Source organism: Heteronotia binoei, chromosome 2 (assembly GCF_032191835.1).
Source record: "Heteronotia binoei isolate CCM8104 ecotype False Entrance Well chromosome 2, APGP_CSIRO_Hbin_v1, whole genome shotgun sequence".
Classification (NCBI taxonomy): Eukaryota; Metazoa; Chordata; class Lepidosauria; order Squamata; family Gekkonidae; genus Heteronotia; species Heteronotia binoei.
The window spans coordinates 56,273,439-56,301,308 of record NC_083224.1 but is presented as its reverse complement, the minus strand read 5'-3'; the positions used below and the strand labels follow the sequence as shown (position 1 = coordinate 56,301,308).

The following is a 27,870-nucleotide window of genomic DNA, read 5'->3' as shown; positions in this document are numbered from 1 at the left end:
AGAGTCGTTGGGAGACAGTCTGCTGTTCCCGTGGGAAGGTCGGTTCCTTTATCTGTTCCCACCTCTGCCATTACTGACAAGGGTGGTCAACAAGATCGCAAGAGAGAGACCATGCTGCATCCTGGTGACTCCCTGGTGGCCTTGCCAGAACTGGTTCCCGATCCTGCTCCAACTGGCAAAGGGGGTCTTCTACCAGTTTCCGGTGGAACCAGACCTTCTGTCAGCTCAGGACGGTCGTGTACTGCATCACAACGTGCCCCACCTGAAGCTGACAGCGTGGTTCATTGACCCTGTGGGTTCTCTAGCAGAGTCCAACATGTTTTCTTGAACAGCAGGAAACTTTCTACCCACGCTTCCTATGATAGGAAGTGGAGGAGGTTTCTGCAGTTCTTAGTTGATCCCTCAGTTTCACCCCAAAGGGTGGGATTGTCGATAATTTTTGAGTTTTTGTTATCTCTGGTGGATGCTGGCCTTGTTTTTTCTTCCATCAAGGTTTATTTGGCAGCAATTTCTGCGTTCCATGAACCAGTTGAGGGGCACTCAGTTTTTGCACACCCTCATTCTAAGAGGTTTTTGAAGGGTTTGCTTAGGCTTTATCCTCCATCGAGATCACCCCCACAGTTGTGGGATTTGACTTTAGTGTTGGACAGGCCTTTATGAAGCACTACGTGCTGGACGTGCATGCTCAGCAGAGGACTCGTTTGGGAGCTGCAGTGCTGCAAGCTGTTTCTTCCGGTTGACTGTCTTCCCGCCTCCAGGTATGTCTTGCTTGCTAATCTCCCATGAGTGTGAAGCACAGAGACCACGAAGAAGATAGACAGGTTGCTTACCTGTAATTGTAGATCTTCGAGTGGTAATCTGTGCATTCACACTACCCGCCCTCCTTCCCCACTACTGACGATCTTCCTCCAGTAGGGGCTTCCAGTGGTCAGGAAGGAACTGGCGGGATCCTTGCTCTGGCGCCAGCGAGTTTGCGCATTGGGACGCCTGCGCATGCCCGTTGGTGCCGAGCGTGAAAAAATCCCGGGCTTTTTAGGTACCGATTCAGGGATCAGCGCAAGCGCTCTATCCCATGAGTCTGAATGCACATATGACCACTTGAAGATCTACAGTTACAAGTAAGCAACCTGTCTTTATACCTATAGAGGGCCTCATTCTGGAAACTTCTATACCTTTTAGGCTCAAAAAAATCCTTCTTCTCAGAGATATACTACCAACTGCATGATCAAGGGAAAGGCATCATAGTTCTCTTTCATTTCAGACAGTAGCCTTCCTCACATTAGCTGCTTAAAAACTTGGTGTTACTAATACAAAAGCACAAACTAGGGGTCTTAGTATTGAAAACAGTCTGATATTTAAAAAAAACTAAGAAACGTTTTTTATAGAGTTAATACATTCAATTTCAACATTCCATCTCAGTGTATATAATCACAGGATCAACCTTTTTTTCTTACAACCCTCCAAAAAATTAAGGTCCATAATACAGTCAGTTCATGTGCAAAAATCTTGTCCAAAGGAGGGATCAGGAAATCTTTACAGCCTTCATACAGACGCCCCTTCTAGATAATTCAAGACGTTTCAATTCTGTTCTTCTTCAGTTGTCAGGCTGTTAAATGGAATCCGATTTCAATGACTTCATACAGACACAAAGTTCACAGCTTACAACAATGAATCAGTGAATTCATTAAACCCACTAATTCATTGTTGTATGCTGTGAACTTTATGTCTGTATGGAAAGTCACAACTAGGGGAGAAGGCTGCCGCTTTTATGCTGCTGGGCAATTCCACCAGAAGGACCACCAACAGATAAATGGAAGGTCTAATACAATCTGAGCTGCCTATGCTTTAACATTCTGTATAGCACCAATACTTTGTTTTAAATTGTAAACTGTTTATGTGTTATTGTTTTACACTTGAAATTGAGATGTTGGTTTTATTATGATTGTTAGCTGCCCTGAGTCCGTTTGGAATGGGCGGGATATAAATAGAAAGTTAATAAATAAATAAAATGTGACTTGTGCAACCAAAATGTCAAAGCTCCACCCCACCTTTGCCCTTCTAATTCTTTTCCTACCCCATTCTTGGCAGCTCTGTTTTTTATAAACACACCCCACCAAGGTGCTTTGTGGAAACTATTACTGGGATGCAGATAGCCCCATAGACCATATGGAATCATTAATGCATTGTACTTGTACAATTGCTCTTTCTTTGTGAAGCTCTTTGTAGTGTGTTGGAGTGTGCTCCTGAAGGTCTCCTAAGTTTTGAGGAGAAGCTTTTAAGGCAACACAGTGGGCTATAATTGGTGGCGCACAGTAATCCAGTTTGTCATACAGAAACTCTTTACAAAAGGGCCCCTTGGATACAGGCATAACAAGAGGCATACTTTTCCTGTAGGGTTGCCAGTTTCTAGGTGGGGCCCAGAAATTTCCAGAATTACAACTGGTCTTCCCTTACAGAGATTATTTCCCCTGGAGAAAATGGCTGCCATGGGCAGGGTGGGGGTGGACCCTGGCATCACATCCCTGCTCAGCTCTCTCCCCTCCCCAAACCCCACCCTCTCCAGGCTGCACCCCAAATATCCGGGAATTTCCCAGCCTGAAGCTGGCAACTTTATTTTCCTGTATGATCAATTTGTCTTTTTTGTTCAGGTGTCTAAAGAGGAAAGAACTTTTCAGGATATAATTGAAAGCTATAGAAACCAGCCACAAGCAAACAGCCATGTAAGTGTGCTTAAAAACCAACATAAGTATAAACTATTTTGCTGTGGCTTTCAATAGACAGATATTTGTCACATATACACCAAGAGAACATTCTCAGATTATATGCTAATATATCTGTAATTACAAAAACTTACATTTTCCCACTTGCTTTAGGTCTACAGAAGTGTTTTGTTGAAAAAAGTACCCATAGAGGTAGATATAAAACAAGAAGAGGTTTCAGAACAGGGTAAGTAAACAGTTGCTCTGATCTTAAAACTTTACTGGAGGTTTGGGTGTCCTTAATATATGACATTCAGGAAATGAAGTGTGTGTTCTGCAAACTGCACTATAAATTACAGAGTTGTATGTTTCCATCCAGTCAGATTTTTATTTGATTGAAAAGAATGAGTACATCTAATTAAATAGTTTGTACGGTGGCAAGATCCAGAACACACTATTAACTCTTAGGCAACATCATAGAATTGTGTGTGACATTACAGTAATGTGACAGAAGGGGGCGAGCAGTGGTTTAACCTCATGAGTGTCAACACAAGCCTAACACTTGGAGAAGTACTATAGAGAGGAACAGGCTAGAACAGGGGTGGCCAAACCACAGTTCAGGAGCCACATGTGCCTCTTTCACACATATGGTGCGGCTCCTGGAGGCTGAGGAAGAACTTACTGCAGACTTACTCTTGAGTAAGTGTGCATAACATTGGGAACTGTCAGCCTCTGAGTGCTGACCATTAATTAGGCAACTATTTTCACTGTGTGAAGTGGGGAAGGACAGGGAAATAGGCAGGCTTGCAAGCTCTTCTCCTCTACCTCAGACGTCACCTGGACACCTAGAGCAGGGAAAGAGAGTGCAAGAGCCAAGGGAGAAAAACGAGTATATAGAGGATGGAAGCTGCCAGCTGTGCTACAGAGTCCAGCTGGGTGCACCGCTAAGTCCAGTATTAAGAGTTTTAATTAAAATGTGTGTAATATTTGTTCATGTCTTGCAGCTCTCAAACATCTGACATTTATTCTGTGTGGCTCTTACATTAAGCAAGTTTGGCCACTCCTGGGCTAGAACCATGGAGTAATCCTTTCCATCACTGTGGCTTTGTGTTGCTGTCTTGCTTCTCCTTCATTTAAAGTTGGGCAGGAGACACTTGCCTACTGTTCTCAGCAGTGTTTGACACAGTTGACCACTCCTTTCTTATCCATCAGCTTGAATATGGAGTTGGTATTAAGGGCATAGACATTTGGTAGTTTCACTCTTCTCTTTGGCCAGACATAAAGAGTCTTCATTGGAGATGAGGAATCAGTTGGGTGGATTTTGTCTTGCAGAATACCTCAGAGTTCTGGTCTCTTATCCATGCTTTTATATATATGTTGTCGGGGCAAGCTGCTAGGAACATATGTTGCCCATTTTGAAACAACTGCATTGGCTGCATTCCATGACCTGGGACCTACATTGTCATGGACAACCCTCTCTTAGCATGGGAGGATGAGGCCAACTTTTTCCCAAGCCCTGCCTTGGCAGACCTGCCTATGAGACTAGAGTCTCAGGATCTTCCTGAACAAAATCTGAGCCAGCAGGGCTTGGCAATGGTTCCGTTGGGCTTCTTGTTGGTTCTCGGAGATTGCTACTTACAAGCTTGGCTTTTGCCCTGGAAGCAACTTGCAGGGTTCCCCCCTTTTCCCCTTCATAGGAAATAATGGATGATGGTTGGGGGCACCCTGTTCAGGGGCCCATAGAACTGGACCCCTTGGTCCTGTCTATTTAAAGGACAGGCACCAGCAGCTCTGCTATAGTTTTGGTGCTTGTGCATTTAAAAACAACCCCCCTACAGCCTCTCTGAAGGTTTTCTTATAGGGAATAATGAACCCCAAAAATTCAGAAACCTGACGAAACCAAATTCAGGAGAGTATTTTTGGGGTCCAATATGCCCCCAAATTTGATATTTTTGGGGTCCAATATACCCAAACACTCACAAAAGGGTTGGGTTTTTTCATACCCCTATTTATGGCATCTTTGTAGTATTCACTTTATTTACAAATATAGTCATAGGGCTGAGTAGAGACAAAAAGACTGGACAGCTGATTCCCACAGAGAGGTCCTGTACTTGCTATAGCCAATTTTCACAGGAACGGCTTTGTTTCTAACCTCTGTAAAAATTCCTCTCTATGTCATAAGCCAGCATCCAAAAACTGCTACTCTGTCCTTTGCTAATCTCCTCAACAGATCTGTTCTTTTTTAATACCAACCCCCCAGAAGATTGCTGATATTGAATGGTAGGTACCACGGGAAAGTACCTTTGTTCTGTTAACTGTCATAACCCTTACATCAGTTAGGCTTTGATGACCCAACAGAAGAAAAAATCAGGCTTGGAGCTGATTTTTAACACATGTGCCCATCTTGAAAAGAGACTTGTCTTGCATGAGCAGAAGTGCAAAACACTGGAGGAATGCATGCCACAGAGGACAACTGCCTCCATAAAGAAAAAGGGCACTGTTATGTGGGAACAAGACTTAGGATTCAAACCTCTCTCATTTATGATGATATAACACCAAATGAAAATTTATTTTATGGAATTGGTGACATTCCACAGATGACCTGAGGGGAGGCAGTGGCAAAATGATATATGAAACTTAAGGGTTACAGACACTTTACAGTAAAGCTGCCTCTTGTGTGCTGTATCTTTCACTGAAATAAAAATTTATTCACATGTTGAAAGGGTGGAGTTTTTTGAACTGAATGCAGTACATGGTAAACAGGTTGGTGATTGATTCACTATGTGAATGCTCTCTGAGTCAACCCACATTTATTGCAACACCTCTTAGATGCTGTCTGCAGCCCTACAGTGGTCTATAATATGAATGTTGAATCACATGGAATCTGCTTAGTTTCCCTCTTATTTTTTAGTTAAAAGCCTATTGTGTTCTTTGTGTCTTCCTTTTAATAGATTCCCCTCAGAAGATGAGCTTCTCACCTGTAAGGACACCAGAAAATTCCAGAAACTTGGAAAATGAGGAAAGAGGGCATCTGGTAAAATTTTACAACACCATCTATGTAGGAAGAGTACAGACATTTGCTCTAAAATATGGAATTTCAAATCAGGATAATGTGGTATGTGGATTTCTTCTTAGAGTTTGCAAAATGACCTAGAATTCGATGGTAGCTTAATAACAAGGATTTCTGTTCCTGAATATGAGACAGCGTTGAATTTTCCATACCCCAAGGGACAACTTCATGAGTTTTTCAAAAAGGGGGGTATGTTAAAAACATAGCAGATTTGCAAACATTGCATAGTCATGATCCCTTCAAAAAGGCTTGAGCACTCATAATTAGAGAAAGGAGCAGAGTGTAGATAAATATGGTGAGCTGAAATCTCTGAGTTGAGGCCAGGATGAGAGTTCATATGTCTTGCTGTTAAAAACCCATTCACAAACCAAAAGCCTACATAGGCATAAGAAAACCCAAGGAGTCCAGAGCAATCTGAGAAATAAATGTATATATAAGGTTAAAAGGATGATAAGGATAAGCAACACAGAAGTTCATGTATATTTTGAAAATCAGAGATTAAATAAGGTACTGATCAACATTTTCTTTTACTGTATATTTTATAGTGTAACCTTGTGTATTGGTTGTATGAAGCTTAAAACTGTCAGCAGTTGAAGTGACTTTAGATCAGGGGTCCCCAACCCCTGGGCCACGGACCAGTATCAGTCCATGGCTTGTTTCCAACCGGGCTGCGCAGCCCCACCCCACCACCCCCTGGGTGTGGGAAGGAAGTGAGGAGGAGGCAAGGGCAGTGCCGTTCTTTCAGCAGGTCGCTGGCCACTGCTGCTGTGGTTTTCCCTGCCAATCAGCTGATCAGCAGGGGGGGGGTCAGTCTGGGAGGCGCTTCATGGCCCCTTCTCCAGCCTTAAAATGGTAAAAACGGGGGTGGGCAGGGTTGAGGCTGCACAGGAGGTGGGCGGAGGAAGAAACGGAGGGAGGAAAATGGGAGGAGGAGCAGGCACCGTGGGGGGCGACCGAATTGGGTGCCCCCACCCTGCTGGCCCTGGGGCTGTGGTGGGTGGGCCAGCCCTAGAGCCAGTCCCTGGGGCCAAAAAGGTTGGGGGCCACTGCTCTAGATGGTAGGGCAGGGTTTGAATTCCATGGAGAACTTCTGCTATATGAAAGGGGCTGTGAGATTTTTGCCAGTTTACTTCCTATTGCCTTCATCTAGTTCTCCCCTCATGCTGTCCCCCAGGAAGCTATATTTCAGGAATCATTTTCAACTGCAGCAGGAGGGGAAAGCAAGGAAATACTGTTGTGCTGACAAATTTACCTTAGAATTCACCCCAAAGGTATTTGATTAAACATAATTTGAAGTGGTAGAAAACGAATTTGGCTTAAACATCCTGAATCCTGGCTAATATAGTCAAAATTAATTATGTCTAAAGCAACTTTTTCTAAAATACAGATTGTATCGTGTAAACCGGGTGGTGTACCTTGGGCCATTGATTTAAGAAATAATCTCAGCCAGGGATGTCCTTTGTCACCATTATTATTTATTCTTGCGAGGGAGATACAGGCTGAAAAGATCAGAAGAGGCCAGGTTCAAGGAATAAAAGTGGACAGTACAGAGTTTAAAATGAAAAGCTTATGCAGATGAAGTGATTTTGACAGTTCTGAATCCTCAAAATCACTTCAGTATGTATTGGAAGATATTGAAGAATTCAGATCCTCTGGCTATAATGTTGATAGAAAGAAGACCAAATAATACAAAAGTTTCTAACACAACAAGAAGAGGATATTATAAGGAACGCAGACTGTACAGTTGCCACCAATCCCATAAAATATTTGGGGGGGAAATGCGACAGGGCAAAATGGCAATCTTTTGAAAAATAATTACCAGAAGATCTGGATGTTGATACAAGCAGATTTATCCAGATGGGGAAAATTAAAAATCTCCTGGCTGGGCAGAATTTCTGCAATCAAGATGAATGTATTGCCCAAACTAAACTTTTGTTTCAAATGTTACCTATGCATATAGAAAAAAGAACACTGAAAGAATGGCAAAGACAGAGAAATTTTTTATGAAAGGCAAAATACCAAGAGTAAGTTTCAAAGTAATACAACACGAGAAAAAGAGAGAAGGGCTAGTGGTTCTCAGGTGCAGTGGAAACTAGTGATTATTGTGACTCTCTTCTTGTTCCCAAGGCAGAACTGTGGCACCATGGTAACCATAATTAACTGCATTCCATTTAATTAGTGCTCGTGGTTTACACCTGGTAGAAATAGGATGGTTATATTGCAGATAACTCTAGCATTTCACATGATTCCAATCCCCCTCAGGACTTAAGCCTAGTAAAAGGATCACACTGTCAATTTACAGTTATCAGCCAGAGAGCTGATTGGTCTATTGGGCCCCAAACCTAGTTGAATCTTTGGCCATAAAAATTTAGTCTTTTCAGCCTGTTTTGGGGAAAATGTTATGTTGTTCACTGGGTGTGATCCTAATGGCTCCCTAAAACCATTTGGAACACTTGCTTGCTATTGGCCAGGCACCCTGCCCGCCCAGTGCTGACTCTGGATAGTTTTGTGTTCTGTTTCCCCATACCAAAAATCCCTTGGACTAGGGTTTTTTGACAGTATGTTATTAGGTATTCTCCCTAACAATTTGCCAGAAATTTTGGAATATGTATTCAGATATGTGGTGACAGTGGCTAGAATTATTTATGCAGTGAAATGGAAAGCAACATTTGCCGTTGATTAGAAGAGTCGAAAAACTGAGTATGCAATGATGGCAAAACTAACATTTATTTGAGAAATAGATCAGTTAAAATTTAAGGACAGAGGGAGTGTGCAATATTTGTATGGAAGCATAAGCCAAGTCTAGAATGAGAAGTGGTTTCAAATTTGGTATATAAATGTATTGCAATGAAGAAGCAGAATGAGATGTAGTTCTAAAAGTTAAGTGAACATAAGTGTATCCCAACAAAAATTATATTTATTGTATTTTACAGACAGTGTTTTTAAAAAATGTATTAAAAGGGCTGTTGGGAAGAAACATTTTTTATTTTTTGTTTGTTGTATAATTTTACTTTCTATATGTTCTTTCATATCCATTGGTCTGAAAAATAATGTGTGTGTCTGAGAAAGAGAAAGAAAGAATCTCAGGGGAATATTAGGTATTTTGATAGTTTCTGTACTGTCTAAATGGCTATCAAAAACTTCACTGAAGTTTCTGGATTCTATTATTATGAAGAACTTGGCTATCAAATATTATTCAGACAAAAAGTCATTTCACATACCACTTTAGTGAAGATATGTACCTTCTAACTGGAAAGTGTTACTGGAATAGTGTGTAGCATGTGTATCTAAACTGCGGTTTGTCAGGAATGCATATATAGGCTTGTGTGTTAATTTCTATTGTTTTATACATTGTTTTAAATCCTGTTTTAAAGTTCAAATATTTTTATGTTTGCCTCTTTGGGGACCTTATTTCAGTGGAAAGAATAAAAATATTTTAAATAAAATATAAACATTCCAAACTGTATTCAAAGTTGATGGAAGTAGAATAACATGTCTCAGCTAGAGGATTGTACCAAATCAATTATACTTCAACATTTACCATTTTTGAGTTTGTTTTCAGTTAAACCCTGCATACAGTTAATACTCCTTGCACTGAATGCACTTTCCCCCCCCTTTCCAAGGTGGAAGCACCTCCTCTTTCTCCCTTTCCCAGCATTAAACAGCAGCCAGTGTCTCCTCGTCGGATATCCCAGCAACACTCTGTTTATGTCTCACCACATAAGAATGGTGCTTCTTTGACACCTAAGACTGGACTATTGTATAAATTCAATGGGAGTCCTTCTAAGGTAGGAGGCATGCCATTTCTAAAATCACATCTATGCTTATTAATTTCAAAACAGCTTTCTCCAAAAGACTTAAATAGTATACATGGTAAACATGATGTGCTTTATGTTGGAGAATCTTAGGTGGCTGAAGCTGCTGTAAAAATATAACCACTTTTGAAACCTGAGAGTCTGAGACCTTAAGAAAGTACGTGTTTGGCTCCTGTATGATAATGCTTTAAAAATCTAGTAATTATCTAAGCTGACTGTAACTTTTAATTTGACAGAGTTTGCAAGAAATCAACAATATGATAAAAGAAGGAGGACAGAAAACTAAGAAGAGAACAATATCAATGGACAGTGATACAGAGTCACCAGCTAAGAGACTGTGCCAGGAAAATGATGATGTCTTACTTAAACGCCTTCAGGATGTTGTCAGTGAAAGAGCAAATCATTAAGTCAGCTGTTGAGGTCTAAGCTTTTAGTGACAGTCTCTTGCAGAACAAAATCCCTTTCAGTTTTTTTCTTTCTTTCCCTCATGGTAGGTAAACAATATTAAAAGTAATGTTTTAATACTTTTAATGTTTCTAATTCCACTATTAAACTTTCAACAGTTACGGAACTGATGCCATATAACTGATATTGTTTACAGCATTGTTTTGAAGTTGGTTTCAACCTAAACTGTGAGAAGGTATACGTTTGGAAACAAGCTAGTGGCTTTTGATGCTTGTATTTAAAGTTTAAGAGCCAATTCCTACTAAAAGGCTGAAAATGATCAGGTTGCAATAATGCAATGTTAAGAAAGCACTAATTGGTTATACCTTGGTACAGTTCTCTTTGTGTAAGTTTCACTTCAAAATACTGGGCTTTATTCTTTAAAAGAAAACAGTTTCCCTCGGTACATTATTTTAATGTAAACTGAGATTGGAAGATCTGGTATATTTAGTAATGAATATAGTAAAGTCAGATGCCTTTCACTCCCTACTTTTCTGTGGACAGAGAAACTTTTAATCAGATGTTTCCATAGCATTTTAATTTAAGCTATGTATATAATTGTAAAATGCTGTGCTCTTAACTACTGGTAGCATGGCAACAAATTCTGTGGTATGAACTAAATGAGGGTTTGGGATTATAGTTTTGGGATTGTTCAGGGTTTTTTTCCAGTTTGGAAGAAATTAATATTGTAGAGGTAAAAGTGGTATGCAGTGGTCTGTCATAGCCCATATTGGGAGAATTTGTATTCTCTTGCTACCTCATTTTGAGTTTGCTTTCCTCTACAAGTAAGTAGTCCTGCTTTTGGATGGAAGCATTCCTTGTAACTCCCAAGTTAATTCTGCTGCAGCATTACAAATTATGAAAAGCATGTAGCTCATAACTTGTTCACCTTTTACTAATTTGGTTAGTGTGATTGCTGATACTTGGAACTTAGATGCATACTGCAGCTGCTGTTGTAGGAAGAAGCCAGCTCTCTTTAGAATCTCAAATGTATGCCCCCAAGTTTCCCATGGATATAGATGTAGGTAGAATGCTAATCTGATTATAGAGCAGAAAAGAGCAAGAGTCTCGTAGCACTTTAAATATTAACAAAATTTGTGGCATGGAATGAGCTTTCATGAGTCATTGCTCTGTATCTGAAAAAGTGAGCAGTGACTCAGGAAAGCTTGTACCCTGCCACAAATTTAGTCAGTCTTTTAGGTGTTTTATATTCCCCAAGTATCCCAGCAGACAGAGGAGATTGGAGTGGTGTGAAGAGTCAGTTAACTGCTACTTCTGCTCTCTGAAGGACAAGGATAAGGAAATGACTTTGTCCTTCAATATCCTAAGGCTATTTATCATTTTTATTCCTGGGAAAGGAGACTGAGGGATGATCTACCACTTCTCTGCCCGCAGGGATAGTTGCAGGAAGAATCCTTTGGGAGTCTAAAAAGAGCAAGCTGCTTTCCCTATGTATACTGTAATGGATAGCCAGACTTTTACATTCCTATAAATAGATTTTTTTCTGAAAAGCATCCATTCATTTGTGTAGTATCTACACAAAATGTAAGCCTTATCAAATTAGATAAGCTTGTATGTAAAATTATGTCGCTATTAGGGGTTTTGACCTATATTCTGTCATTGGCAGTGGTTATCAAGCCAGTGTTCAACTCTTATTTTTGAACTGTTTGTAAAGATTAGGAATATTTTATCTGGAATGTTTAATCATTTGTGCACAGGACTGCTGTCTCTCATTTTGTTCATTACTTAGGTCTATTCAAAGTAAATGCCATAATATTATACTGTATTTTCTGTTGACTTGTTCATGTAGTTGTAGGTCATGGTCTGGATCCTACCATTTTTTACACTGCCACTGGAGTATTCCTCTGGTTTAAGAAGCTGCCTGCTGGTGCTATGACTTCTTCTGGCACCAGAAGGCACCACAAGGTCTTGTATCACCACACAACAAGAAAAAAATGGTGGAATCATATTTATCAGACTTTTTTCCATAAGCATCCATTCAGTTGTAATTTCTTTTTATCTTTAATCAATATTGCAATATTTGACTTAATCTAGAAGTTATAATAGTCAAACATATTACACTGTCATTAGGAGAGTGGCTTCCAGGGAAAATGAAGCTAAAAAACAGTTGATGCTACACAATAAAGCACCAGTCCATTTGTGTTTCATTAATGTACAGATTTCCCTTTCATAGCTAATATTTCAGGATCTAAATACATTCAGCTTCTGTAGAATACAATAGCCCTTGGTGATGGCTTTGAAAAAATATGCATTTTGCTTCCTAAAGTAAAATTGTACAATATAACAAAACATACACCAAACTTAATGCCGTTTCAGCCATAAATCTGGTAGTTCTAAATGTGTTTTTCTGTAATCAGTTGATCTTAATTTCTCACGTGAATTTATCTGGCCTATAATATAAGCATCTGTTATTCTCAGATCTTGTATTAAAAGGCTCAGATTTAAATTCTTATTAATCATTATTTTATGGTTTCTACTAATTACACTTTTACTGCTGTACTTTCTAGAAATTGTTTTTATAAAACTTCATGCTTTGGAAACATGCTTGTAAATATAAATCTTAAAATAAACAAAATTCTGACTTAATCTGAGTTGGTTTGGTTGTTTCCTTGATTCAATATAGTCTGTTAAATACCAATAAATGTGCACGCGCTCTCACTCCCTACCTGTATTTCCTCACTTTTTTAGAACACGTCTTGTATACTTAAAGCAACAATAGGAATTACGCTTGTTGCATGAGAGAATGGAGGGAATAAACTCTACATGGAGAAGCAGTATGAAGGATCTTAGGATATTATACCCAGAGATATTGAGACAAATGGAAGAATCAGCCGAATAGTGATACCCAGCAGTGCAGCCCTGGAATGTGATATAGTTATGCACCCCTAGAAAATAATACAGCATATGCCAACCTGAACTGGGATGGTCTCTTTTCCACAGAAGAGAGGCAAGCCCAATCAAATCTCTAGGCCCCCAGGCAGGCCAGCATAACACCAAGTCTGGCTAGATCAAGTGGGCAGCCGTGTTGGTCTGAAGTAGTAGAACAAAATAGGAGTCAAGTTGCACCTTTAAGACCAACTTCGTTTTATTTAGAACGTAAACTTTTGTGTGCTCTAAGCACACTTCATCAGACGAGGAATCCGGTACAGCGAGCAGAGCCACACATTACCTGGTAGGCAGTGGCTCAGAATGCAAAAAGGTACAAATTTAAGATCCAATAACAGAATAGTAAAATTATCTGATAGGCAGTGGCTTAGAATGCAAATTGGTACAAATATACGATCCAATGACAGATTCTGTCATTGGATCGTATATTTGTATCATTTTGCATGCCTACAAGATAATTTTACTATTCTGTCACTGGATCTTCAATTTGTACCATTTTTGCATTCTGAGCCACTGCCTATCAGGTATGTGTGGCTCTGCTCACTGTACCGGATTCCTCGTCTGGTGAAGTGTGCTTAGAGCACACGAAAGCTTACGTTCTGAATAAAACTAAGTTGGTCTTAAAGGTGCAACTTGACTCCTATTTTGTTCTACCAAGTCTGGCTGATCAGGCTTGGCATACATTTTGGCTTTGTTGAAAGGCTAAGAGGTATCCATTTTCTGATCCTGGGAATGAAAAGACCCAGACCCAGAAAAAGGAAATATTAGGGGTAATGCTGGAATATTTCTTCACCCTTCAACAACCTCTTCCAGGCCCTGTTTTCAAACCATAAATAACAAAAGGACACAAACACCACTGCACAAACACTCAGGAAAGAGCAGAAACACAGAGGTCAAAGGCTAAGTGCCACCTTGTTATAGATGAATGTGTGGTATATCTCCAATCTGGTCTCAATAGATCGACTGCCTTACTCTACTCCATAAGAACAAGTTAAAGTCAGATCGGAGAAGCGGGGGCGGACTTTACTACACTTAGCCCTGGGGCACCTTGAAGGCTCATCTGAATACGGCCACCGTATTTTTCCCCCCATTATGTCTTTCTATGCATCTACTGCAAACTCTCAACCCGGCGGCCCTGAAAGTCTAAGCGCGCGTCCCTATTGCGAAAGCCGCTAGTTTATTTACATCGTAGTAGCCCAGCCTGCGTCTCTCCCAGAAGCTCCCTTATGGCCCGCCCACCGTGGCACTGAGAGGCGGCCGCAGGTCACGTGGCTCTTTTCCCGGGGAATCGCGCCTCTCTGGGCTGGCGACGAGGCAGTTCGGCTGAGCTAGAGAGGAGAGGGGCTGCGCCGCGTGGCTTCTTCCTCGCAGAAGCGAAAGTGATGCAGAAGTCTGGCAAGGATGGAATCTCGAAACGGGCCCGGCCCGACAGCCCGGCGGATGGGTTCCACACGCCAGAGAAACGTGTCTCTGCCTGGCAGGATGCGGATCCCGACCGTCTCCATCCCCGGTTCTGGGGAACCGAGCAGTTGTGCTGCTTCCTCTGCCGCCAGGGCTTTGACGACCCGGAGCTGCAGGGGTGCTTCCGAGGTGAGCGGAAAGAAACTTGGAAATGAGCGGGAGGGTCGTTGCCAGTTGTGTCCACGTGTGTGATGGTGGGAGATTAGCGGTGACTGCGTTCTCCGCCGTCGGATTCCTGGGGTTATAAGGGGAATTCTCGCTGGAGTAGGAGTTGAACTTGGGTTTTTTGGCACGTTCTTGGCTGCTACCAGTATACAGCTGCAGTCTGAAAAACATTTATGGGGTTTATTGATAGACTTGCTGAGCACTTCTGAACTATTCCCCACAAATGAAGACCCTCCCCCAATTATACATTTTTTTAACCCCAGCAAACTTTTCTTGTCCAAAGCTTTGTTCTTGGCCTTGCCTTTATTTGGAATCACATTTCAAAATTAGCTTTCTACAAAAGGACGGATGGACACAAATCTGATACTAAAAATTACAATAGTCAGAAACCAGTGGGTAAATGATGTCGTCTTCCAGAATATTCGTTTACTGATTTAAAATTCACTTGTCTCTTTCAAAGAACTTCGGAGGGAGAATCCAATGGGATATTACTATTCATCAAGTAAATCAATATGATCTCCCCACTAGATCTGAAGGACTTCTTAGTCCCCAGAGGTGCTAATCTCATGGCACATTCCCACTACCAATGAATGTTAATTAGTTAAATTATAGTTGTAGATGTTGCATTAGTTTGATTCTGTATCTTGTTTGTTCTCTTTTCCCTAACTTTATGTTGTCTATAGTTTTAACTATAAATGCAAATGCCTAGTGGTTAAATACTTCATCTGTATGATGAAGAGAGCTCTGATTCATGAATGTTTATGCTGGAATAAGTTTTGTTAGTCTTTAAATGTGCTAATGAACTGCTTTATTTAGCTTTATGTCTGCTACTGTTTGCATGGCTCTGATCCAAGGTCGCATACAGTGCAGTTCTATGCATGTTTATTCAGTTCTGCTTTGTTCAGTAGGGCTCAGGTAAATGATTGCAGCTGTAATAATGCAGATTAGGAATCCAATCACATTGTAAAAAGTTCTGGTTGTCTGCCAGGCCACTACCTCTTGTCATAATTGTGCTGCCTAAAGTTGTATGCCTTTAGGGTTTGTAGAATCTTTTGGGCTCAAGTGCCGTGTTCTACTGGAGAAATTTTTCCTTCCAGACGTTTCGTTCTCAGCTGCGGAGAACATCCTCAGTGGCGTTGCAGCCGGAGCAGGCGCTCTGACCTTCTTGGCTGTCTGTGCATTGTCTAATGACGTTACCAGCCGTGAAAACCTGAAATCTTTGTATGCCTTTATCAAGCTGTTTTCCAGCCTGTCATAGCTTCAGCTTTCTCTTCTACTCAAGCCATGAGCCTGTTTCTGTTTCCTGTTGTCATGACTCAGGGGGATCTTACCAATTGCTGCCACCACTCTGGGTTAAAAGTCTCCCTTGAGAAGGCCCAGAGTACCCTCCCTCCCTTAAAAAAAAAAAAAGGCAAAGGAAGTCCTCTGTGCAAGCAGCAGTCATTTTCAACTCTGGGGTGACGTTGCTTTCATGACGTTTTCACGGTAGACTTTTTAAGGGGTTGTCTGCCATTGCCTTCCCCAGTCATTTACACTTTCCCCACCGGAGCTTAGCCAAATAATGGGCGTGAGGACAAGGCAGAGTGAACAACAGCGGGGGGGAAAGGTTTATTTAAAAGATCAGTGCAATATAACAAACAAAGTGCATAAAACAGTAAAAGGGGTGAAGGGGAAAATAACCAAATGCCCTAAGGCATCTATACAGTCCCTACTGTAATACCAATACTTACCCCCTTGGGTAAGGGTCTTTCCCCTGCTTCAACCTCTCCAGGCTACAGCTTGCCTCCAGCTCAGCCTTCCAGGGAAAGAACACCCCCTTCCTGGGCTTGGCCCTTTTATGTCCTCCTCCCCAGGCCCTACTCCTCTCTGAGCCAGTTTCCCTCCAAAACTGGCCATCCAATCAGAGGGACAGGAGGGATACTGGGAAATGTAGGCTCTTCCCAGTAACTCCTAAGCAGGCTTCCCTGGGGCCAGCAGGCCTCGCTAGGCCCAGGATCATGACACCTGTCTTTACAACTTTTTTTCCCTTGTCAAGTCATAGCTGATTTATGACAACCCCATATGGTTTTCAAGGCAAGAGGCATGAAAACATAAGAGAAGCCATGTTGGATCAGGCCAATTGCCCATTCAGTCCAACACTCTGTCACACAGTGGCCAAAAACCAGGTGCCATCAGGAGGTCCACCAGTGGGGCCAGGACACTAAAAATCCTCCCACTGTCAGGGCCAGCCCTGCCATTAGGCAAAACAGGTAATTGCCTAGGGTGCTGGCCCTCAGGGGGCACCAAATTGGGCACCCTCCACCTGACACCAGGTGTGTTCCTTTTTTTTTAGGCAGACTGGTGCCAGGAGCCCATCCCACAGACATTTTGTCAGGCAGCCGTTTTCTTAGCATTCATAGAATCATAGAGTTGGAAGGGACTTCTAGGGTCATCTAGTCCAATCCCCTGCACAATGCAGGAAACTCACAAACACTTCCCCCTAAATTCACAGGATCTTCATTGCTGTCAGATGGCCATCTAGCCTCTGTTTAAAAACCTCCAAGGAAGCAGAGCCCACCACCTCCCGAGGAAGCCTGTTCCACTGAGGAATTGCTCTAAACGGTCAGGAAGTTTTTCCTAATGTTGAGCCGGAAACTCTTTTGCTTTAATTTCAACCCATTGGTTCTGGTCCTACCTTCCAGGGCCACAGAAAACAATTCCACACCACAGAAAACAATTCCACACCATCCTCTATATGGCAGCCCTTCAAGTACTTGAAGATGGTGATCATATCACCTCTTAGCCACCTCTTCTCCAGGCTAAACATCCCCAGCTCCTTCACCCTTTCTTCATAGGACTTGGTCTCCAGACCCCTTACCATCTTCGTCACTCTGCTCTGGACCCGTTCCAGCTTGTCTGTATCCTTCTTAAAATGTGGTGCCCAAAACTGAACACAGTACTCCAGGTGAGGTCTTACCAGAGCAGAGTAAAGCGATACCATCACTGCACATGATCTGGACACTGTACTTCTGTTGATACAGCCCCAAATTGCATTTGCAAGGAAGGAAACTGAATCTCTCTGGGGAGGGAGTTCCAGAGTTTGGGTGCCGTGCTACAACCAGGAAGGCCCTCTCATGGGTTGACACCCATCTATCTTCAGATGGTGGGGTACCTAAAGCAAGACTTCTGAAAATGACCATAATGGTTGGGAGGTTCATATAGGAGTAGGCTATCCTGAAGGTATGCTGTTCCTGAACCAAATCCGCTCTTCAGAGGATGGATAAAAAAAACCCCAATCAGCAACTGAAGTTTAGAGCAGCAGTAGTGATAAAGGTTGTTTTCAAACTTTCTGTTTTCATTGGCTGGGCCTTTTTCAGAGTTCATTATTTGAATAACGTGTGATTCATTCATCGAAAAAATTCAGAACAATCAAGGAAAACCTTTTCAAGGACCAACTGAGATATATTGCAAAACAGGGAAGTTTCCCCAGGAATTTTCATTGTGTTCGTAGAGCACACAGAAAGGGTTGACACAGGAGACAAGATGCGATTTCAATGCATAAACAACAGTTAAACTCCACAGTTAATCAGATGTCTCTTGGGTACTAATCCAAACAAATGGGACCTTTATAAGGCAGAATTTAAAATTTCAAGTTCTTAGACAACCAGTTGCAAATAAACATTTTAGAATAGGCTTGAGTAATGTTCAGAAATTCTAGCAGACAAAATACAGAATCCTATTAAAGCATCACACTGTAAAAAAAAGCACACAAATAAAGAGTTAATATATAAATTAATTCCATTAAAAGTAAGCAAAGAGAAGTCCAAATTATGTATGTGTGATGACAGGTTTATATTTGTGGGTGGGTGTGCATGCTGAAAAATGCCATCAAGCCATAGCTGACTTGTGGCAACCCTGTACGGTTTTCTGGACAGGAGACATGCAGAAGTGGTTTTGCTGTTGCCTGCCTCCATGTCACAACCCTGGTGTTTCTTGGAGGTCTTTCCATCCAGATACTGGCCAGGGTCATCCCTGCTTAGCTTCTGAGATCTGATGAGACTGGGTTAGCCTGGGCTATCCCAAGGCAAGAGAATCGTGTAGGAGTAGGCTATCACATGCTATAACAGAAACTATGTAGATATGTATTGGAGATATACACCTGAAGATATTACAGGAACCTGTTTGGACAACTTTCTTCATCAGATGAATACAGAATTTAAAAACTGGTGAATTACCTGTCTGTAGTATTGCAAGAAAAGTCCCATTGTGAACTCCAGCAACTCACTCCCATAGATTAAAGCCTCTGAAATTGCTTAACACTTAACAGCAGCACAGGACATTCTTCAAACTATGGCTGGTCCCTTCATTTTGTCACATATCTCTCTCCAGCACTAATCCAATACCTGATTCCCTTTATAAAGCAGAATTGTAACATGTGATTCCTTAGGCAACTAGTTGCAAATAGTTATTTTGCAACAGCCTCAAAGGAGTTAACGAACAGATGTGAAACTGGACTCAAACTTAATTCTCACATCTGTTTGTTAATTGTTGTATTTGTATGCTAATTTACTGCTATTCACAGATCTTACCAGCTGTTTTAATCCAGCTGTTTTAGTTGTGTTACTGGCAGATGATAGATCACAGTATAGATGGCAAATTTTGTAACATCAGTTACCAAGATACAGTTAAGATGATTGAAGTGAACTATATTAATAAATTATTTATTAAGATTCTTTTTGTAGGGTTTTTTATATAGTATATGACTGGATGGATTCTATGGATTTTGACATTGACATTGATGTTAATTTGTATTTTTTATTTATAAATTTATGTGATAGTTTGTATTGGCATTGTAATTTGGTTTTAAATATTGTATTTTCTTTTGGTGTTTTGTTGATTACTTTGGCTGAGCTGAAGCAATAAAGTTATCTGATGTACAATGCATGGTTAATATGGTCCAGTACTTCCATGTTTTTTTAATGCTCTGCTACTGTAAAGGAACCCATATAGATTGTTGAGTTTTAGTGTTTGCTCATTTGTCCCAGAATGCATTGCTGCTACCAAAGATCTGTTGCACAAGTTACAAACTGAAATAATTTTTCTGGAAAGAGCTTCGTAAATTGCTATTTTTGGAATGTATTCTCAGATGAACGAAAGATGGCAATAATTGTTTCTTAACGCCTTAGAAAATCAAATGACTGGTTCAGTACTGCCATTCATCGATGAACCTTATCTTGAAAAGATGGGAGTTAGGTAAGGGAAACTTTCATCTAACCAAATTTCTTATGAGTATGTGTGTTTTAATTCCCTAAGCGAGCACCTTCTGTATTTATTTAAGCAGCTAGGTTCATTCATTTTATATGAAAGTAGATTAGGGATTTTGATTTTTTTGTCATTGCTAACTTGAACTGTAGTTATGAATAAAAACTCTACCCTAGGAAAGATTTTATATATATAATGATAAATTGGCAGTTTTTTGGTAAAGCACTTTCTGAATAATAAAAATTACATTTAATCTTAATGTTTTTTAATTCGGCAATTGTTGAATAGTGCCTTTGCTGTCAAGCACCATTAAAAATACATGTTCTTTAATCTCCTGTCTTCCTTAGCATGTTATGTTCTGAAGACATTTGGCTGCCACTGCCAGAAGTAAATCTTTTTGTCGTCTTCCCCCTGCAGTCCACTGTGATTGCAGGAAAGGCCTGGCCAGGGGAAGGTGTACCTTTGGAGACAGAAAGGTGGGGAGGAGTTGCTGTGAAGAGGATAGCCAGGCAAGATAATAACCCCTGCTCCCTTGTTTGACTGTAAAATAGGCCCATTGCTGGCACATTTGCAACTGAAATGCAGTGCAGAAGAATGTAACACAGGTGTTGCCGTGACAATAGAATTTAAAGAGAGGGAGAGGTTTGCCTGAAGAGTAGGATCAAATTTAACAAAGGGCTACTACATCATTTTGTAAATTTCAGTAATCAAAGGACTGTGTGATTTTCAAATAACGCTTCTTTCCAATGGTTCTGTGGAAGAGTTGGCAGCAAATAATCACATCAGTGACAATGTGATTTCTCTAGAGTTAGCTTTCATAGGCAAATGTTTTTGTTACCAGGTGCATGAAATATACGTGTACATGAGTCACACATGAGTGGAAACCAGTTTCCAGGGTTTGACTCTCACCTTATATATTGGTTTATCCAGTGCTGTATGTTTTTCTCCAACACACTCTTGTCCATTTTGAAAATCTGCTGAAGTATGCTTGTTCCATTAAAAATTCATGCTACAGTTCAGTTTTACAAATGCTGCAGTATTTAGATCCAAGCTGCAATTTTTAATTAGAACAAGCCTCCTTCCACTATAGTAATAGCAACACATTCAATTTTATTACATTCTTGGATTAGATGTTACAAGATTTGTTAAATGAAATATTGAGAGGAGTCTGGCTTTTATTGGTGCATGAATAGTATTATATATTCAGGTTTCCTCTTTTCATGGCAGCAGATATTTAATTCAGGTTATGGCTAGAAAAGGAAGCAATGCATAAGTAGAAAAGTTGATTTTAGTATTTGAGAATAATGACTTAAGAATAAATTTTTCCCAGGACTGTTTTTGTAGCAGGAAGTCCTTTGCATATTAGGCCACACACCCTTGATGTAGCCAATCCTCCAAGAGCTTGTAGGGCTCTTCTTACAGGGCCTACTGTAAGTTCTTGGAGGATTGGCTACATCAGGGGTGTATGGCCTGATATGCAAAGGAGTTCCTGCTACAAAAAAGCCTTGAATGTTTCTTCTTGGAGTTGCTACAACTGAAAAAAAATCAGTAACTTCCAAATATGTTGAAGATCCTTTCCTAAAATTGATACAGGGACACTGACAATCCTAACAGTTAACTTGACTGTAATGTAAATGTAAAATACACTGTAAAGTAGAACTATAAACTGTTGATTTAATTATTTTTAGATGTCTGCCAGTGAGAACAAAACTTCTGCTTTGTTTGCGCAAGCTGGAACAAACTTGTACTGACGTAATGAAGGTGAGAAAAGCTGCTACATTAATCTGAAGCAAAACATAAAAATTTACAGTTTACAGTGTTATCCTAGATCAAGATGGACAGCTGCGTTTGTCTGTAGCAATAGAATAGAGTAAGGGTTCAGTAGCACCTTAAGGACTAACAAAAAAGCTATGAGCTTTCATGAGCTAGCTCAGTTACAAATTTTGTTAGTTTTTAAGGTGGCAGTGGACTCTTGTTATCCTAAACAAAGCAACACCCCTTGATTCATTAGACTGAAAAGGGTAAAACTGAGATTAGGATTGCAGAGTTAGACTGTAATGTTGAAGATAGTTTTTGGTCATCCCCCCCATCGCCATGATGCCTAAACAGCAAACAATATTGAATGCAAAGCAATCCTTGTTTAGAGAAAACAATTTCATGAAAATTGCTGGCCCATTTATGAGCAGACAAAAGTGAAATGGGAAGATTCTTGTGACTTAGAAAAATAACTTGGAAGCTGAAGAATGTGGTAGTGAGGATGATATGAGAAATTTTCTTTGCAGTCTTTCTTTGCCTAGTATTTCAAACAAACACAAGACTAGTTAGGAAGAACCAGTTGAAGAAAAATAAGAGTCCAGCCCCAGGTGTTCTGACCAATTACCGTAGTTTTACCAAATTTATGGGGTGGGGGCAATTGAGAACTTATTTGTACATATTTTATACATATTATTAGATGGGTTGACATTTAATCCTTGGAAGATGCAAACTTGATAAATCTATTTAAGCCAGGAAGGGACCGTTCTCATCCTATTGGCCAATATTGTTGTTGAATACTGATTATAAAATGCTTACATTGGTATTGGTAGAGTTTTGAATGGCAGTCTAGACAAATAGATGGGATCAAACAGTCTTTCTAAAAAAGCTGACATAAGTTATTTCCGTTACTTTTTATGTTATCGAGGCTTAAAAAGCATTCTGTACAGCAACTGGATATGCCGTAAAGAAATCCTTGATAAATTTGATTTGAAATGTTTTCTTAATTGGGTAAATTTGGAATACAGGGCTCCTCTAAAATTAGATTGTGAGCAATGACCACTGATTTTAATTATATTGTAGGATGAGACCAAAATGCATTAAGGACAGATTTTTAAATCACGTTTCACATTCTCTGTATAGCTTCCGTGGTTTGTGCTGTTCATCTAATTGAAGTACGCATTTACTGGTTAAAAAGCTTAATGGATCGACAGCCTCATGTTTCAGTTATTCTGTGTCTTTACCTTTTATTGTATGAAATGTGAAAAAGAATGTTTGGTTCTGTCCACTGACTTGAAAATAACACAAGTTTGCTTCTGCTTTTTTCATAGATCATTTCTGTACATTTAAATATTTTTTACACCTTTCAGGTATTTAATGATCCAATTCATGGCCATTTTGAAATGCATCCTCTCCTTGTTCGAATCATTGATACACCCCAATTCCAGCGTCTACGATACATTAAACAATTAGGTGGCACTTACTATGTTTTCCCAGGAGCATCACACAATCGCTTTGAACATTCCCTTGGGTAAGGAGCCACCCTGTTCATTCTCTGTAGATATTCTGTATCTTTGTTTCTACTGAATTGGTGTACTTGGCCACCTGACTCATATTGCTGATGTTTACTGGCACAGCCAATTCTTCAGTAACAAGAGGTCCATTGTAGTATATATAGTAAAAGAAAGGACACACTTTAGCATGATTGGTTTTACATGACACTTCTACAAATCCCTATAAAGTCCCCATCTAACTTAATAGGTGGGAGCGACACCTTTATACATGTCATATAGCTGTACCGTTGAGTGTCCCTTTTTAAAAAAAGTCTGGCTAGACATGTGCCCCTAAGTGTGCAGGTGGAATGAAGTTCAGCTTCCAAATCATAAAACTAACTACAGATTCACAGAACAGAAGAGTGGAAAGAGGGTTAGCATTGAAGGTGTGCCATTTTTTTTTTAAACATCACTGGCTCATATTATATTGACTGAGTTCTGTCCTGCTGAACTTGGAAAGCATAGCAAAGACCATTCCCCAAAGAACTGGCATTTTAAAAAAAGTATAAAATAGTGTGAGGATGAACTAACCATTATACTGTGTACGGGCTAAGAGAATGAGCTGTGATCTAGAAAGGTTAATGCTCAAATCTTCTCTCTTGTGCTTATAGGCTAGGGTTGCCAGGTCCAGGTTAGGAAATACCTGGAGATTTGGGGGATGGAGCCTGAGGAGGGTTTTGGAAGGGGCTACAATGAGGTATAATGCCATAAAGCCCACCTTCCAAAGCAACCATTTTCTCATTGTCTGTTCTCTCACCTGAAGATCAGTTGTAATAGCAGATCTCCAGCCACCTCCTGGAGGTTGAGAGCCAGAAAACACCGTGATACAATAACAAATACAATAAATACCAAAATTTAACAAGTTTAACCAAATTTAAATAAAGTGATATTAACACACAACATACACGTCCTATTTTCACAGGGTAAAATAATTCATAACAAAATATCCTATACAACTGAGCACGTATAAATCCTTATATGAAAATTAATTCAGTCAGTAAAGTGCTTAGTCGGGTGCAAAAAGGTGCTTGTATACTGAAGTGTCATTTTTTGAATTCCTAAGTCCATTTTCAGAAGACTCCACCAAATCCACCTCTGACAGAGCCTGGAGCTGGCTGTTGGTTTGCCGTGTCATTTCAAATCTCTTTGTCAAAGAGGAGTGCCTTAAGTCCTTCCAAATCTTTTACATCATAGAAGTATACAAAAACTCATACAAGCCCAAACAAAACCTTTATACGTGCTCAGTTGTATAGGATATTTTGTTATGAATTATCTTACCCTGTGAAAATAGGACATGTATGTTGTGTTAATATCACTTTATTTAAATTTGGTTAAACTTGTTACATTTTGGTATTTATTGTATTCATTACTGTATCACAGTGTTTTCCTGCTCTCAACCTCCCCGTGATTCTCCCCAACAGTATTGGACCCCCTGGAGGTTGGCAGCCCACTCTCAGCTCCTACCTACTGTATGAGGATACAAATAAATTGCCTTGTTGTTTAATATTATTGGTAGAATTATAAGTACCGGTACTACTCAAGAGTATGGCTTTGCATATTAAGCACGTCATAAACACAGGACAAGGATGTGCCCTTGCACATCTGCTTAGAATCATAGAGTTGGAAGGTATCTCCAAGGTTCATCTAGTCCAGGGGTGTCGTACTCATTTGTTTTGATGGCCAGATCTTACATAAATGAGACCTTGTTGGCCTGGGCCGGGCCATGTGTGTACCTATTTAAGATTAGGTAGCAGAGATATAAACTTTTTAAAGGACACAGACAAACACAATTAAACCCCCTCCCCTTAAAATAAAATATGCTTAAAACATTAGTACTTGTTGGTCTTAAAGGTGTTTTCTTTGTATTTCTCCCATGAGATCCAGGGAACTGGGCAAAGGAAGCTCTGGCTCTTTCCCTCCCTCCCCTAGGGACCAGGAGGGGAAGAAGCCTCAACCAATGGAGAACATCTGTAACTCCTGTGCAATTGAGCAAGCCTTGTAAAGTAAGCTGAGATGCAGAAGGAAGCAGAAGAGCCAGTTGCTTGGGGGCCTGATTCGGCCTCTGGGCTGCATGTTTGACACCCCTGGTCTAGTCCAGTACCCTGCACAATGCAGAAACTTCACAAATACCTCCGCCCCCCACACACACATCCCCTGTGACCCTTGCTCAACACCCAGAATCTGGCAAAAACCTCCAGGATTCCTTGCCAAACTGACATGGAGAAAAATTGCCAACTGACCCTAAAGTGTCAATCAGCATTTCCCTGGGCATGTAAGAACAGGCTGCAGGAACTAAGCACTGATGCAACACGTCCTGCCCTCCTTCTCATGATCTGCCTAATTCATAGAATCAGTATTGCTGTCAGGTGGCCATCTAGCCTCTGTTTAAAAACCTCCGAGGAAGGAGAACCCACCACCTCATGAGGAAGCCTGTTCCACTGAGGAACCGCTTATCCTGCCTGTAAAACACAAGAACCGTATACTTTGTTTCGACAAAATAATTACTACTGAAATTTTGCTTATTACTTATGGATATATTTTGCTCTGAAGCAATAAAGAATTGATAGTTATAGCTTGCTAATGCAGACAATATAGATCCTTGTTTCTTCCCTAAAAGCAGTAGACTAAAAGAGGAACAATTTATTAATCTATAGTCTGCTTTTCTCACTGAGACTAAGGTTGCCAAATCCAATTCAAGAAATACCTGGGGACTTTGGGGGTGGAGTCAGGAGACTTTGGAGGTGGAGCCAGGAGCAGGGCTGTGAAAAGCATCATGGAACTCCAAAGGGAGTTCTGGCCATCACATTGAAAGGGACCAACCACACACCTTTTAAATGCCTTCCTTCCATATGAAACAATGCAGGACAGGGGCACCTTCTTTGGAGGCTCATAGAATTGGACCCCCTGTTCCAATCTTTTTCAAACTTGGGAACTATTTCGGGGAGAGGCACTGGATGCTATATTGAAAATTTGATGCATCTACCTAAAAAAAAAGCCCCCACAGAGCCCCTGATACCCACAGATCAATTTTCCATTTTTTCCTATGGGAATAAGTCTCCATAGAGAATAATAGAATTCCCAGGAGACATGTCCCTCCCCTTGTTTTTTTTAAAGAGAAAACATGCCCCACCCAATATTATGAACTTCTCGGAACCAGCTCCTCTTTGTATGAATAGGTGGAGAAGATATATGTTTGCAAATACTATGCTATGCTAGTGAACTTTTGTAGTGCTTTTTGGTTCTTTGCAGACTTTGGTCAATCTAGCCTGGCTTTAAGATCCCAGCTAGGCTGCCTGACTGAGAAAGCTTTCTTGAAAATATTTTCTCACAAGAGATAATTGCTAGTGGCCTTCAAGTGCAGTTATCAACACCTGTGGAAGCTGGTACTGTACCATTCCTGACTGCTTCCACTTAAGAGATTCCTTACAGCTGAGCATAAACATCTAGCCTGGGAACCCAAGGACATTGCCAGCACATGACTTGGTGGTTGCCCTGGCAACGAGGTGGAAGTTACATCATCCTGTAGACTCTGATTGGTTCCTGGGCCCAGAGACAACCAGACCCTATTTCTGTAAGTTAAGCTATGCTTTGCCTAGAAGACAGTTGCTTGAAGCATTGACTGACAGTGGCAAAAAGCAGTTTGTCTGTTCCTGAAGGTCTTGTATTGTGAATACTGAACAGCTTTATGCTTGTTTGGAACCTGAATAGCTATATAACTTCGCTATGTATTAGTTAGACTTGAGAAGAATGGGCTCTTTTATTTGAATCCTTTATGGTCATGTCTTTATAAATATATCTGCATGAATCTTTTCTCTACAGCTCCAAAGCTAAGTCCAGGAGCCTTGACCTGCTCACCTACAATTAAGTTTTAGTTTGGAAACTCGGTGCTGCAAGCCCACATTGCAATTCTAGAGCAATTTCCCTGAAAGGCTAGAGGCTGGCTCTTCCCTCTAGAGTTCTTAGGAATATTTAAGAGCCTAGTTACAGTGTAGCCTGAAGAGAGGGTATAGACCAGGGGTAGGGAACGCTGGCTCTCCAGATGTTTTTTGCCTACAGTTCCCATCAGCCCCAGCCAGCATGGCCAATGGCTGGGGCTGATGGGAGTTGTAGGCAAAAAACATCTGGAGAGCCAACGTTCCCTACCCCTGGTATAGACTCTCTGCAGGATTTTCTGGTAAAAGTTCTGTTAAAAGGGGTCTTTCCGCTTCCCCTGAGCTTGGGAGAAGGGGAAAACCCAGGACAACTTTCACAACAGAATTTTAGCTCAGAATGTGTGAACCTAGTAACATCTCACAGATATGCTATAACCATGATCTGAAGTTACTTTTTAAAGTCAGAAATTCATCAAGTAGAGACCTGTACTTCTTGTAACAGGGTTGGCCATCTAGCAGGCCGCTTGGTCCGAGCACTGCAGGAACGACAACCAGAGCTGGATATTAATCAGAGGGATATTTTGTGTGTCCAGATTGCTGGTCTTTGTCATGATCTGGGTAAGCCATTTTTCATAGATTGTATAAAATGTAACATCTGTGCAGTGTACCATATAAAGAAATATATTAGCAATTTCTATGTTATATATTTCTAGGCTATGTTAAACAATCATTTCAGTCAGTCAGTCACATTTTATTTATATCCCGCCGGAGCAGGCTCAGGGCGGCACCATTTGTTTGTTTTACTTTGTTTACACCCCACCTTTCTCCCTAGTGGGATCCAAAGTGACTGACATCATTGTCTGCCTCACAACAGCCCTATGATGTAGATTA

The 27,870-nt window shown here is 40.7% G+C and overlaps 2 protein-coding genes across 2 annotated transcripts in view; both read left to right on the top strand.

The window, feature by feature from the left end:
- Window positions 1-12,640, top strand: part of RBL1 (RB transcriptional corepressor like 1) — a 54,340-nt gene extending 41,700 nt beyond the window's left edge. Inside the window, exons 18-22 of the mRNA XM_060231022.1 lie at window positions 2,649-2,720; window positions 2,874-2,946; window positions 5,651-5,814; window positions 9,393-9,557; window positions 9,821-12,640. Coding sequence (XP_060087005.1) covers window positions 2,649-2,720; window positions 2,874-2,946; window positions 5,651-5,814; window positions 9,393-9,557; window positions 9,821-9,991 — 645 coding nt within the window. The 3' untranslated portion in view covers window positions 9,992-12,640. The remainder of the gene's footprint in view (window positions 1-2,648; window positions 2,721-2,873; window positions 2,947-5,650; window positions 5,815-9,392; window positions 9,558-9,820) is intronic.
- Window positions 12,641-14,144: 1,504 nt separating this feature from the next.
- Window positions 14,145-27,870, top strand: part of SAMHD1 (SAM and HD domain containing deoxynucleoside triphosphate triphosphohydrolase 1) — a 37,999-nt gene continuing 24,273 nt past the window's right edge. The window contains exons 1-5 of the mRNA XM_060231025.1: window positions 14,145-14,525; window positions 19,727-19,793; window positions 21,491-21,563; window positions 22,925-23,085; window positions 27,482-27,597. Of these exons, the coding sequence (XP_060087008.1) occupies window positions 14,318-14,525; window positions 19,727-19,793; window positions 21,491-21,563; window positions 22,925-23,085; window positions 27,482-27,597 (625 nt within the window). The 5' untranslated portion in view covers window positions 14,145-14,317. The remainder of the gene's footprint in view (window positions 14,526-19,726; window positions 19,794-21,490; window positions 21,564-22,924; window positions 23,086-27,481; window positions 27,598-27,870) is intronic.